The sequence below is a fragment of the Palaemon carinicauda genome, chromosome 45, assembly GCF_036898095.1.
Source record: "Palaemon carinicauda isolate YSFRI2023 chromosome 45, ASM3689809v2, whole genome shotgun sequence".
Taxonomy (NCBI): Eukaryota; Metazoa; Arthropoda; class Malacostraca; order Decapoda; family Palaemonidae; genus Palaemon; species Palaemon carinicauda.
Window position 1 is genome coordinate 18,670,147 of NC_090769.1, and position 13,925 is coordinate 18,684,071.

The following is a 13,925-nucleotide window of genomic DNA, read 5'->3' on the forward strand; positions in this document are numbered from 1 at the left end:
CTTTCCCCCTACACGTGGAGCACAAGGAGTGGGGATCAACCTCAGGTTTGGAAAGGAAAGCCCGGCAAGACTTCCCAGCCACAGGCCCAGGGCAACGACGAGGATGCTCCATAACACAACGCTAACACACCAAGAGACACAAGGATGCAAAGGGAAAGGGAAAGGGAAACACGTGGGTAACACGCAGTAAGCACAAAGGATCGGGGGACACAAAGGGTCGCACAAGGTAAGAGAGAGCGCGGCGAGATGTTGATCACGTCGCGACCAGAAACTTACTGACGATTCGACGACCTGAGCTAGCACGCTTCCCGACCCCGGGTCGCCTCAGGGCACATACCACACTGCCTGAGGTTGACCCTGTAGAAAACGGAAAGAGGGTAAACTATACAAAAAGGTGGTCGGTTAGGTAGAGTTACCAGTAACTCCTAAGAAGGTAGTTCTAGGTAAGTAACCGTGTTGGAATAATCAAAAATTAAATACAACCCCATATTCACAGATCACTGACTAATAAATCAACTGAACTCAAAATTACTTAGATCACATCCTCTGCAGCCACAATGGACATGGAGCTCAATAGTCTTAATGAGCAAACTATGCTTCTTTAAGATAATGTTTGGCAAAAACTGACCTGGTACGTCATTGAGCTGTTGCTAAAACCTTGTCCAAAGAAAGACTTCTGCAAAAGTTTAGTGAAGTACCTGCACTCCTAATATCATGTACCTTCACTTTAAAGTATGTTAGAATTTCTGGATCTAATTCCTAGAGAGCTTCTGAAATCAAATTTTTAAATGAGAATGTCAGCATTTTTTTTGTTAATAGGCAATTAGGGACCCCCACCCCACAGAGCAAATCAGCGACGTTTCCTATAATACCTTTCGTTTTGTCTAAGTACATCTGTATTGCTCCTAATGGACAAAGAAAACAATTTTCTACTAAACTGTCTTCATCCTGTTTTAGTAAAGTGATATGACAAAACTGATGTAGACTATAGTCTTAAAATCATAAAGGTTTTAGTTCTGAAGGAAAGTAAAAGAGACAAGAGCATATTGCATTCCCCAAAGCCTACCATGACTGACAACAATTGTAATTCACTTATGCGTTTACCCGACATTAGAACCAACAGAAATAGTATTTTGATTGTGAAATACTTATGCGATAGATTTTCCACTGGTTCACATCTTGTCCCCTTTCAAATACTATAATACCAGATTCCATTCCTTTGTTAAGAGCATGTATCTATTTAAATGGGAAAATTTTTACATTCTACAATCTTATGGGTATACGTTGATTAAACTGGACTTATTGAGAAGAAATATGAACATCAGAGGAGATTCTGAGATATAATGTTTCATTTTGTATAATTTCAGTTTTAAAGAATGTCAGCACTGCTGGGATGTTAAAGAGAAACCCATTGTAACTTCTCATTCCTTGAATAAACACCACATAAATCAACTTATTTCTATTATAATCATCATAAAAATTTCTATTGCCATTTTCCTTTATCAGGTTACATAGGAAATATGTTCTCTTCTGCCTCTTCTGTTTTCCTTAACTCATGTGAGGTCTACCATAAACAAACTTAAGAGTATGAAAAAACAGATGACATTAAAAATTCCATATACTTTTAGTAGGTGAATTAACATATAATGGTAATCCAAATAAGGTTTCATTTTTGTTATTTGTGGTGAAGTCATTATTGTTGAAGAATGGCAAAAAATTGAAGAATATACATAAAGCAGATTCACATAACTTTTAGCTTACATTTACATTAAACTTATGGCTTAGAATTTCAACGTACCTGAGATGACCAACATGCATTTCTTTAGCAATGTTAGGTGATGAAAAATCTACAACTACTCGCTTCGGTGCTGTTGGAGGAGGAGTGACACCATTGAGGACAATATTGCTCACCTAAATGAGAGAGACCATAGTTAAACTTGTTAATCACAAACATGTTTATTCTAAAATTACTATCCTATCAAATATTATTATTTTTTATATCATCATTATCATCATCTCCTCCAACGCCTATTGACGCAAAGGACCTTGGTTAGATTTCGCCAGTTGTCTCTATCTTGACTTTTTAATTCAATACTGCTAAGATATACCGCCTAGCACAGTATATATTGATTCCAAATTATTAAATCAGACACTATGTAATTAATAATCATGTCTAACTACCATGATTCTTCAACTGTTCTTTTTAAATTTCCTGCTTCAACTTCAAACACACTGAATTTTGTGGAGAGTCCTACATTATTATGGAATTCCTCTTATATATGTAAATTTGATTAAGTCTGTTCATGAGCATAGCATGTGCAAAGTTAATGTTAATGGAGTCTTATCAAATTAATTTCCAGTGAACAGCGGAGTACTCCAAGGGAATGTGTTGTCACCTATGTTGTTTATCCTCCTCATGGATTTTGTAATGCATAGAACAGTCAGAGATGGTCGAAAAGGATTGGACTGGAATGGTGATAGGAATTTAGCAGGCCTAGAGTATGCTGATGATGCAGTCCTTGTTAGCAGAACACCACAGAATTTGCAATGCTTGCTTACCAGAATGCATGAAATATCACACATGGTTGGGATGAAGATAAATAAAAGAAAGGCAGAGATACTGAAAATGGAGAATTCAATGGAAGATGAAATATCATTGGAAGGAGAAAGGATTAATGAGGTATAATTATTCAAGTATTTAGGAACAATGATCTACCATACAGGGTTTTTAGAAGTAGAGTTTAGTGAAAGATTGAAAAAAGCAAATCAGACAATGGCTAGTTTCAAGTAAAATTTGGAAATCAAATCGCCTGAAATTACATATAAAAATCAGACTATATATTAGTTTAGTGAGATCGGTGTTACTCTATGGACAGGAGTCATGATATGACAATGAAACAATTTCCAATAGATTTAGTAGATTTAAGAAGAAAACCCTTAGAAGGATATTGGGAGTTAAATGGCAGGATAGGATCAGAAATGAAACTATAAGAGATTACTCGAGTGCCATAAGTGGATGAGATCATGATGTGGAGTAGATGGAGATGGTTTGGGCATGCTCTTCACACTCCCAAAGAGAGATTTGTTCACCAAATGTTCAGCTGGGCTCCACAAGGCACTAGCAGAGTTGGAAGACCCAGGCCTACATGGCTGAAGACTATGAAGTGCGAAGTAGGAGATGATGAATGGAGAAGTATTGAATTAAAAGCTCAAGATAGAGACGACTGGCGAAATCTAACAGAGGCCCTTTGCATCAATAGGCGTAGGAGATGACGACGATTTCTATGATCAAATAAATAATAAATTCCCATAATACTACAAGGAATAACTTCTCTAAGATACTAAAAATATTTACTTACCTGTTGCCTAATGAAGTTTTGGTCCAAATAAATATTAATAAAACCTGGACCAGAGAGATCCAATTTTGATATAACAGGATCATCTGCTACACTTTTTAATACAGTCTCCCCAACTTCTCTTGGATTTTTCTTCAAAGTCTGTAAGAGAAACAAGTTGAAAAATTAATGCTTCCATAAAGTAATATATCCTCTAAATAATTATAAATGTTTTCAGTTTAAGAAAAAAAATAAAAAAATTCAGTCAGAACCTTTCCCAGAAGACAATAACTTGTCTACTTACTTTTCCTAGGGCCAAAGCAGCATTACACTGGTAATCTGCATGTTTAGATACTTGGATTTGAACAACAGGATTTTTAACGTCAGGGAACACTTTCAATATTGCAGAAGTGAAGACCTCTTCTAGATGGCCCAGTATGTTGCACATGTGATGTGAAAAATCTACATTCGATGTACAACTACTAGTATCACCTCCTAATGATTCTATATTCTGCAAAATTGAAGAAATAATTATACAGACAATGTAATTAGCTCACATAAATCAATGGTTAAAACAAACATTCGTGCACAAAAACAATACCGGTGAAAAACTTATGGATAACTTATTTCTATCATTCTTCTCATCCATCACCTATTTCAATGTCTTAGAAATTTTATTCAAATAAAGTATCTTCAACAATTTGGAATAGAAACCCCAAATCACAATTAGTACATCTTCATTATGACTGAACAAGATGTAAGTTGATCTTTGAACAAGATTAAGTTGTACTGTACAAAAAAAAAAAAATAAAATAAAATAAATAAATAAATATTAATATGTAGAGTACCCCAAACAAATAGTATAGTGGACGCAAATACTGTAGCACAGTAGATATAAATCAGGAGTAAAAAGAGAAAAAGTTTTTTTTTCATGTTTCACAAAAATTTCTGATGCGACACTCCTGTGTGGTGGATAAAGTCAATTAAAGATTTACGTAATTCTGAGTCATCCCCTCAAGTGAGGGCAACCCATTACTCAGCATGTTGAAGCTGATGCAGATGAGACAGCACAAAAGAGCTTGGAGAAAAACATTTTCAGCACCTTTGTGTTTAAGGAGCATTTCTAGGTACACTGGAATAAGTATTCCCAAAATGTGGTTGTCGGCAGCTTTCATAACTATAGGCTCCATGAAATCTGGAGTGTGCACTTGCACAATCAATTGGTTGTCTTCAATTTGTTCTAATTTCAATTAGGACAATTGCATTCTTAGTATTCCTGTAGTTTTGCTTACGACAGTTAGTTCTGAGGATATTGACGCTGTTGGCTTAAAATGCTGAAACTTGGGTATTCCTAGAAAAAGACCTCAAAGCATCAGAGTCCACTTGAACAATCACTTTGTCAATCCTGTCTACGTCCAAAGCAGAACCCCCCAAAAATGGGAAGAAATTAATTAATGCACCTTAGAAACTGTCTCCACAATAAAGGTACATATTTTTTCTCTTCTATTAACCGTAAAACACACAAAGGATGATACAACTTTGGAAACCCCATCTGAAAGTTTTATCTAATCAAATTAAAATTTTGATGGCCTGTGAATTTATCTTTTATAAAACTACAAAAAAGTAATATTACAGAATCTGTAAAAGAGTCTATCAAGAACACTTCGTACTTATTATCCACAAACAGCATTTCTTTGGTAAACCGGCTTACAAACCCTGCATTTAAAGGTTTTTGTTTATTAGCACTAAGGATTGGTTCAAGACAGGAAATTATATCCTAAGCTAGAAACTAGATTAGGTAACTAATTAATCTTATTACAAGTCAGAATGTTTATGAGGTATAGAAGACTTCAACATTAAACAAGAACCAGAAATACCAGCCTTTCATTATATTTGACTTAAAAATTCATCGATTCTATCCACAATAAAATGGGAGAACTAAGGGGTATAAATAGTCTGAGCTGTAGCTGTCCAAGCAGAAGACTTGGAAGAATAAGTATCAAAATTTACCTTAATTCTGTTATAAGGTTATTTTTCAGCAATAAAGTAACATAAGGCTTGAAAGGGAGATACCTACTGTAATTACATTTGGAATCTTCCTGCATTTTCTTCATTCCCATCTTCATGTTCAGGAGGATGAACCAACACATTACTTACTGGTTTTCCGATTTGTTTACAACTTTGCATGGGATCTGCTGTGAATTTATTTATCAAGGGACTGGTTTCAGTAGATGTACTACCATCTGCATTTACTCTGTGAAGAGTCAACTTGTGATGAGTTAGTTCTGTTTCTTCTGCACCCGCTACAGCAGAGCCCGTATCTGGGGTAACCGGGATTGTATCTGAATTTTCACCTTTCGGTGCAGCTGATTCTTCCCCAAATTTTTAGATTCTAGTACTTATTTCGGGTCCTAGAACCTTGCCCGGTTGATATTCCAGCTTGTCGTCGTCGTCGTCTCTGCTCCTCTACGTAGACCTTGAGGTTCCCTTCGCTCCTGTGTCTGCCTTGAGCGACAAGGTGGAAGCTTGCACCTCTGAAGGGCTCTCGCCATTGCTTCGAGACGATCTCTGGAATAATGACTCTTTTTGTCTACCCATTAGTGATGGTCATCTACCTGGTCTCCAGAGGAACTCTCATCCAAGGTTAATCTTCAAGGATTATTGTCTTGAGATGACAGATCCCTTGGTATCCTTCCTTTGGGTTTCGAGACTATCCAAAGAAGAACAAAGTGGAGATTTTGTTTCCTGATGATAACACTCATTAGATGGTTGATTCCATCATTAATTGCCTCTGCCTGTGAAAATCTCTATGAGGTATCCTCAAGTATCTCAAGTGAGAAATATTCCTAAAAGAGAGTTTCTGGTTAGCTCCTGATCCTGTCTATGCTTTCCAAATCAGCTGATTAAAGAAAACAAATAAACTATTATTTTTTTCTCTTGCTAAAACAGTATTATTACTTGAACTATCATTTTTATTTTACCATATAAAAATGAGTAGATTTGAGTAAAAATATTTTTCATATATTATTTAGTCAACATTAATGGTATATTGAAATTTAGAGTTGTTTCATCCCTGTTACTGATGCACGATAATTTTAATAGTCTTTATCTTTGCGGTGCTTGATTATGAAGCTTAGGAAAATATTGCCTTTTTCTTCCAAATTTTAAGTTGTTTTTGTGCAATTTGGTTTACCTTTTCAAAAACCAAAAAAATTTTTATGTACAAACATATCAGTCATATTCTACTTAACATCATTTGTAACAATTACAATACAGTTGATTGTTTACTACAGTAAGCAAGTTGAAATACAAGCAAAACAGCGGTTATCTAAATTGGTTGTTCACAACAAAACAGCTTTTATCTTTGTCTTTTGGTTTTTAACTAGTTGAACATGAAGTTGGAATAAAGAGGTGGAGAAAAATGTTAGTTTATTACAATCTGGTCTCAACCGACGAACTTGCATGATACAGGAGATACATGATAAAATAACTTTTTATAGGGAAAAATTTGGGGGCTCAACAATTTACAAGGTCGCAAGTGCTAAGTGAATATTACTATTTTTAACAAAAATATATGAAAAATAAAAAACTTATCTGCCCTCAGAAACCCACGGCATAAAGAGAAGTCTGCAATATAGATTTACAGGTAATATATTTATAAACCAGCAGTGTACTGAGGAAGCAATTGTTGTACTGCAATTCAGTGTGAGAGACCACTGTTTATTGTTATCGATGTGTTGGATTTTAACTGGAATATTTTTAGTTTGAAGCCCTACGTATTCAAGTCTTGCGCATGTAAAGATGATTGTGCTAGAGCATGACAAGAAGAGCACATAAGTTCTATCTCTAAGTCCTTGTCTGTCTTTTGAGCACCAAGGGGTGATCTCAAAATTACCAAAGAAAGGGTCTTGGAATGCTCAGTGAAGCACATTCTTATAGGCTAGTGCACTGTCAAGAGAAGATCAGCAGTGAACAGAATACTCATCTTGATGAGTGTATTAGCGCACCAGAAAATCTTCTTGCTCGCAAATAAGATAATGCTCTCTCAGTAGAGGGCACACATGAACCGATGACTGTTTTACTTCTAGGTGGCGCGTAAGCACAGAGGGGGAGGCGATACAAGTCGACTGCTTTCTAGGAGAGATTTGATCAAAATCTTGAGCATACATATGGACTGAGGTATAAGATCTAACAAAGAAATGTGCATTAATTGCAAGTGTGCGCATTTAAAGGGGAGTATGTGCTCACGCACAGCTGAGGATAGAGCTTGGATAGTACTAAGGCTTGTAAGAGTCTCTCTATAAGGAATACCTTCTTGTCCTAAGGACAGCCATAATGTCTTTAGGCCATCGTTGCTCATAGTGTCACCTAAAACCGTTTTATTAGATTTGCCAAGAGCAGAAGAAATATCTGCTCCTCTCAGGAAAGCCAAAATCACCACCTCACACTGAGCTTGCACGAGGGTTAGATTATCATTGTCTTCCCTCTTCATATTCTCCAAGGAAGGTAACAGAGAAGGGTTGTAAGCTTGAGTTCCCAGAGGGGAAGAAAGATAACGAGAGGATTTCTTTGCCGTAGCAATAGAACTGTTAGAAGAATATCGCTTAGTTTTCTTTTGCTCTTCTTACCGAACTCCTGCCACTGGAACAACAACCACCACTCCCTACACTCCTCACAAGAGGAGGACTGCATACAGTCATGTCCCCTGCAAGCAAAACAAAGAATGGGAATCCACATTTAGCGTTCTTAAGAAAGTCCCACGGTTTCTGAGAATTCCAGGCCAAGAACGTACCTCACACATGGTTTCTCCATAACAGGTACACTCAAATTAAATAGAAAATTAAGAAAAAGGATTAATAAGCCAAGTTATTTGACCAAGCGTATGTCTACTTTTCAGCAGCTAAAGTCATAGTGGCTCCTGCGTGAGCTGGCAAGGGGGCAGTGCTTCCCCAACTACCCGTCAGTAACTACAGTACCGACATCTTGTTATAAATTTCAACAGCTGAGTTCCAGATGCGCTGAAATCGTACTCCTATTAAAGGACAAAGGTTTGTATCCATATAGGAACAACCCATATACAGTATACAGAAAAATCAATAGGAAAATAATCAAATGGTAAAAAAAGCAAGCATGTGATGAACATGAACATAAGTACTTTCTTACGTACATTACTTCAAAATAAAGAAAAAACAAAATTGGAAAGAACAATATTTGGCTAACTATGAGTTTATTAGTTCTAGCTAACACGTGGTTTACTTCTCCTTGAACCAGCATTAAAGCTTAAGTGCTTTATAAATATAAAAAAAAAAGTTTGCATTTAGTATAGCATTAGAAAAAGGAGAATTATAATAAAAAAATTTATTTCTATACTCACCTGATATTCATATTGCCTTGTTCTCCAAAACAGTATACTGACGCTACCCCATACGACAAAACATTTTTGTTTTTTCCCTTCGAGAGATTTACGCTTCTTGCCCACCAATGTGACATCTGGTAACTAATGGCACCAACCCCTATGCGACAAGGTCACAACTACCTTGTCTACTGTCTTGAAGTTGAAACTAAAACCCCATCCTTTTGACTTCATCAGTCATTGGGGAGGAGGGTGTGCATTCATATGAACATCAGGAGAATATAGAAATAAATGTTATTAAAATTTAATTTATTTCTATTAACATTCCCTGATATTCATAATGACTACTCCAACACTGATGAAAGTGGGTCATGGTCAAAAAAGATAAGAAATTCAAATACTGTACTGTACTTACAAAAATATTCCTAATTACAGAAGCCATACCTCTAGTCTGGTGCCTCAATACAAAACAGTTACAACTAATGTTACAGTATAACTAATTCCTCCCTACTGTGTTTGTATTGTAAATCCTTTTCATTACTTAGGCACAGTAGTACCCTGGGTTACAAGTTGTTCTCACCCAAATAGAAACCTTTGTCTTTGTATAATTATCAGGTCATTATTAATGCTATAATGTACTGGACAGTATTATGTTATTACAACAGTAATATACAGTATAATTGGATAGGTGAAAAGAAAGGAGAAGCAGAGAAAATGAAAGGCGCACGGTGTGGGAATCCTAAACGAATTTATGCCTGCAAAGTACGCGAAGACTCAAAACAGCGATGACGAAATCTGCAATCAGAGATGAGTGACTGTATCCAAATCACAGTACTATCCATGATATAAAACAAAAAGAGAACGAAATGAGGATCACTATTGCCCAGATATAATTCCCTTAAACAATCTACACAGTAATTACAAACAAATCCAAAAGACATCTCAAAAACTATACTACAAGAATTTTCCATCTAGACCAAGCAGGTACAACTGTAGAAGTTGCCAACTAGGAGTAGATTAGAGACAAGGGGGTGTGGCTTTACCAACAGAGGTTGTTTCCATTAGTCACCAGATGTCGCATTGTTGGGTGAGAGGCATAAGTCTCTTGAACGTAAGTAAACAGGAAATTTTTAATTTTACAGGGTAGCGTTGATACAAGTTAGCTTTGAGAGTATGAAGCAATATGAATATAAGGGTAATTGCATAGATATACAGGGTGACACAAAAAAAAACTATCACCTAAACTTGAATAACTTTTGAAATAAATAATCAATTCCATTTATTTTTCAGATTTATCAAGAAAAATTAATGTTCTAAGAGTCTACCAAATTCGACCTTCGAGATGCCATGGACTACTGAGGAAAAGACATTTATAGTTGAGGCATATTTTCGGTTGAAGTCTATCCACGCAGCTCAATTGCAATTCAAAGTACGGTTCAGATGTCAAGAATTTCCTGTCCACTCAATGATCTACAGATGGGTCAACAAGTTCAGAACCCATGGGACTGTGCATAACCTCAATGGTAAAGACACTAACATACAATCACATTCTGAACGACCGAAATCATCAAGGACACCACACAACATTGCTGCAGTCAGAGACCCTGTCGTCCGCAGTCCAAGCAAGTCTGTGCGACGGTGAAGTCAGGAGCTTGGAATCAATCGGGAGTCCGTGCGGAGAATTTTGAACGCAGATCTCCACCTGTATCCTTATCCTTAAACACAAGCTTACACCTGACGACATGAGGAAGTGAGTGATCATGTGCCAGTGGTTTTGCGACAAGATTGAAGCTGTGCCAGACTTCCTTAACAATGTCTGGTTTTCGGACGAGGAACATTTTCTATAGTAAGGTCACGTGAACTCGAAGAACAATATCTTCTGGGGTAGCACACCCCCTGAGCACTGTCTGCAAAGGCCATTACACTTGGCGAAGTGCACTGCCTGGGTCGCCACCTCCAAACCATTCTGGTTCGAGGACGACAAGGAGTGGTCTGTGAAAATCAACACCGAGCGATATGTCCAGGTGCTTGGCAAGTTCTGGACAGCACTTGTTCGACGGAGAGGAGTCGTCAGGGTCCTCCAGTGGTTCCAGCAGGATGGTGCCAACCCCCACACTTCAAATGAATCATTAGCATGGCTACAGCAGCGTTTCCCTGACTGACTGATCAGCCGCAGGTGTGTCCCCGAGTGGTCGCCGCATTCACCGGACCTGAACCCCCCAGATTTTTATCTCTGGGGATACCTTAAGGACAGCGTATACGGAAACAGCCCCCAGACTGTCCCTGACCTGAAGGCAGCAATCACAGCAGCAATAAGAGTGATCCCAAGGGAGGAATGCGGGAGGGTCATCAAGAATTTTGCCCGCCAGATCTGAATGTGCCTGCAGCGCCGGGAAGCTCATTTGGAGCAAAGTTTGGAGAGCCAGTGAAACAAAGAGTTTTTGTTGTACAGACCTGAGACTTTGGAGATGTCTCCTACACAGGCTTGACCTAATGTACCTAAAGTTTTGTGTCGATCTAAATAAAATTTTGGAAGTTATTCGTTTTTTGGCGATGACCGTTTTTTTTTGTGTCACCCTGTACATAGATTACTACTGTATACATCTATAGCATAAAATAAGAAAATAAAAAATAAATCAAAGGAAAGAAAGTAAAAGGAGCAAGAAAATTATTATTTTATTCAGTTCTTCAAAATACTGCATACATAACTTTATAATTAAATGATGACTGAATGATTCAAAAAATTTTCATTGAATATTGTTATACATAGTGTGTATTTAAGGTACTACACTCTTCTACAGAAACAGTACCGTCAATATCATCATTATCAATGTCACATTGCCTAACCCTCCACAGGGCTGGCATAAAGTTATATACTGTATATGAATGAAGCAAAACTTTGAAGGAGAAACGTGTGACAGAAAACCAAAGGGAACTTGAAAATAGATCCATGAACTTCTGGATGAAGAAAAGGCTCCAAATGCCTACATAAGGAATACTATAATTGGTAAAGGTGACTAGAGGACAACGTAAGAATCATAGGTAAATAATGTTACGCAATATACAAAGGAGAGGCTACTATGATTATAACTTAAAAAGCTATTAAAAATTAAGTTGACCTTTTTAAATTTGGTTGAAATGAGCCCCCAAATTAAATTTACTTTCCACATCTATACTGAACAAGCAAATAAAATTGCATTAGTATAACAAAATAATTTTACAGTATCTATTATAAGCAGAAATGTCAAAATAATTTATTATATCCATATGCTTTAAGAACATGACTAATTACAAACATTTAATTACTGTATTAATTCATACCCGAGTTGACGTTAAATGATGAGGATTTCCACCACCTCGAGTGCATAGTTTCTTGCATGGGAAGTCTGACATTGTCAAAATCCACTGTTATCCATCAATGACTAGAGGGAAAGAGGATCATTTCACACGAAACCACAACTTAGCAATTCTTCTCACATTGATGTCAACTTGCAATGAAAGTAAATTTATCTTTATAGGATATCATTCAATACCAATATTTTGAATAGATTTTTCATACCGCTAACACTTTTCAATATTTTAAGGTTATTTAGTTTTCTATTTTAAAGTTCCTTTGTATTCCACATTAATTTCCCAAGTCTGGCTTTGCTGAGACAGCACCACAACTCTGCAATAAAACATACAGCCATTTCAGAGCCAAGAACTTTTATAAAAGCTTTAAATACATTTTCATTGTATGTACATCATGTGTTTAAAGTTTCTTGTATAAATCAAATATTTTTATGAAACTCGCCAATGTTGATATTGATTCTATCTTGAAACTGTTTAAATGTAAATAACTACTGCAAAATAACAATTTCCCATTTCTCTCCTTGATAAACGCCTCCCTTCTGGGAATTATCATGCCATCTGGCAGTCGATGATTTTGAAGACAAATCATTAGATTATTTTCTCAAGTGCAAGGTAATTTTCTTATTCAGCTCCCATTTAGTGTTGAAATCTTTTCATTTTTAGAACAAGTAATGAATTGTCTAACCTTGTTCATGATCGTTAATTTTCTTAAACACATTGCAAGTGTAACCAAAGTAAGATCTTAGAATACAGAATAATAAATGAGGAATTAACTAGACATTATGTCTTTTGAAGTGGATTTTAGAAGAGAAATTTGTAATCTTGACATACTTTGTATCTGTTTAGGTATGAATATATCATCACGGTAATTACAAATTATTCTGAGAAATTACTAAATTTGCATTATTGATTACCATAATGAATTCTGTTCAGATATATCAATTTATTGAATATTTCTAAAATATAGGAAATAACCTGGCAAACAGTATCCGCAAGATGTCATTCGCTTTTTTATTCAATTTCCACTTATTTAATAATTAGGTTGGTGACATTTTGTTAAAAAAATATATCTTTTTAAGTACAGTATAGTCACACCTAGTCCACTGTTATTTACTTCTAAACAATCCAATATAATACAGCACATTATAATCTTATACTGGCAATATTAACATCCCCACCTCTCTCCTCCTCTTAAACTTGAAGCATTTTAATATGCTGCACTTATCTAAAATGCAGAGTTTAAAAATTACAAGTATTGTATACTGTATACTACTGGTACTCTCCTGTATGATACTAAAGTATTACTAATAATAATAAATAAGTAATGATGAAACAAACATAGACAGGAACTTCATCGGCAATACCTAACTATATGTTGGTCATGACATATACTGTAATACCCATACTATAATAATATTTTATCAATTAACATTATTAAAAGAGGCTCTAAACCATAATATGGTTTTGGGAACCTTTGTAACTGGTTGGGACAAACCAGGTGCAAAATTGCAAAAGTTATGACTGAAAAACAAATTTTAAAATGGAAACAAACAAAAGAACACCACCTAACCTAAGATTCGATACCTAACCTAACCAAGGAGCCATATCCTTAACTACAGGGTTGGGCTATGTCCACCTTGTAATGCCCCCTTAGACTGCTATATCCTTAGCGTACCCTATGACTAAGTCTCAATCCTGTATTTGTTTCCCATCCGGCTTCTAAATCATATTTTGTAAATAGTAAAATTAACTTCATATGACTGCATTTCAGACTAAGCTAAACAACCTTTTCCCCATAAATAAAATTTATTTGACAAATTAATAAGAAAGTTCATGCCTGTCCCAACAAACTCCATTCACCCCTAGTTTTGTATATGATTAATATA

At 36.0% G+C, this 13,925-nt stretch overlaps 1 protein-coding gene across 2 annotated transcripts in view; it reads right to left on the reverse strand.

Annotated features, from left to right (window-relative positions):
* The window catches only part of LOC137634911 (arginine--tRNA ligase, cytoplasmic-like), a 94,231-nt gene that overhangs the window by 50,051 nt on the left and 30,255 nt on the right, over window positions 1-13,925 (reverse strand). Inside the window, exons 2-5 of one of the 2 annotated variants that reach the window (XM_068367457.1) lie at window positions 12,010-12,355; window positions 3,640-3,846; window positions 3,360-3,497; window positions 1,799-1,911 (exon numbers count right to left, since the gene is read on the reverse strand). In XM_068367457.1, the coding sequence (XP_068223558.1) occupies window positions 1,799-1,911; window positions 3,360-3,497; window positions 3,640-3,846; window positions 12,010-12,081 (530 nt within the window). In that variant the 5' untranslated portion in view covers window positions 12,082-12,355. The remainder of the gene's footprint in view (window positions 1-1,798; window positions 1,912-3,359; window positions 3,498-3,639; window positions 3,847-12,009; window positions 12,356-13,925) is intronic. The other variant, XM_068367456.1, reaches the window with a different exon arrangement.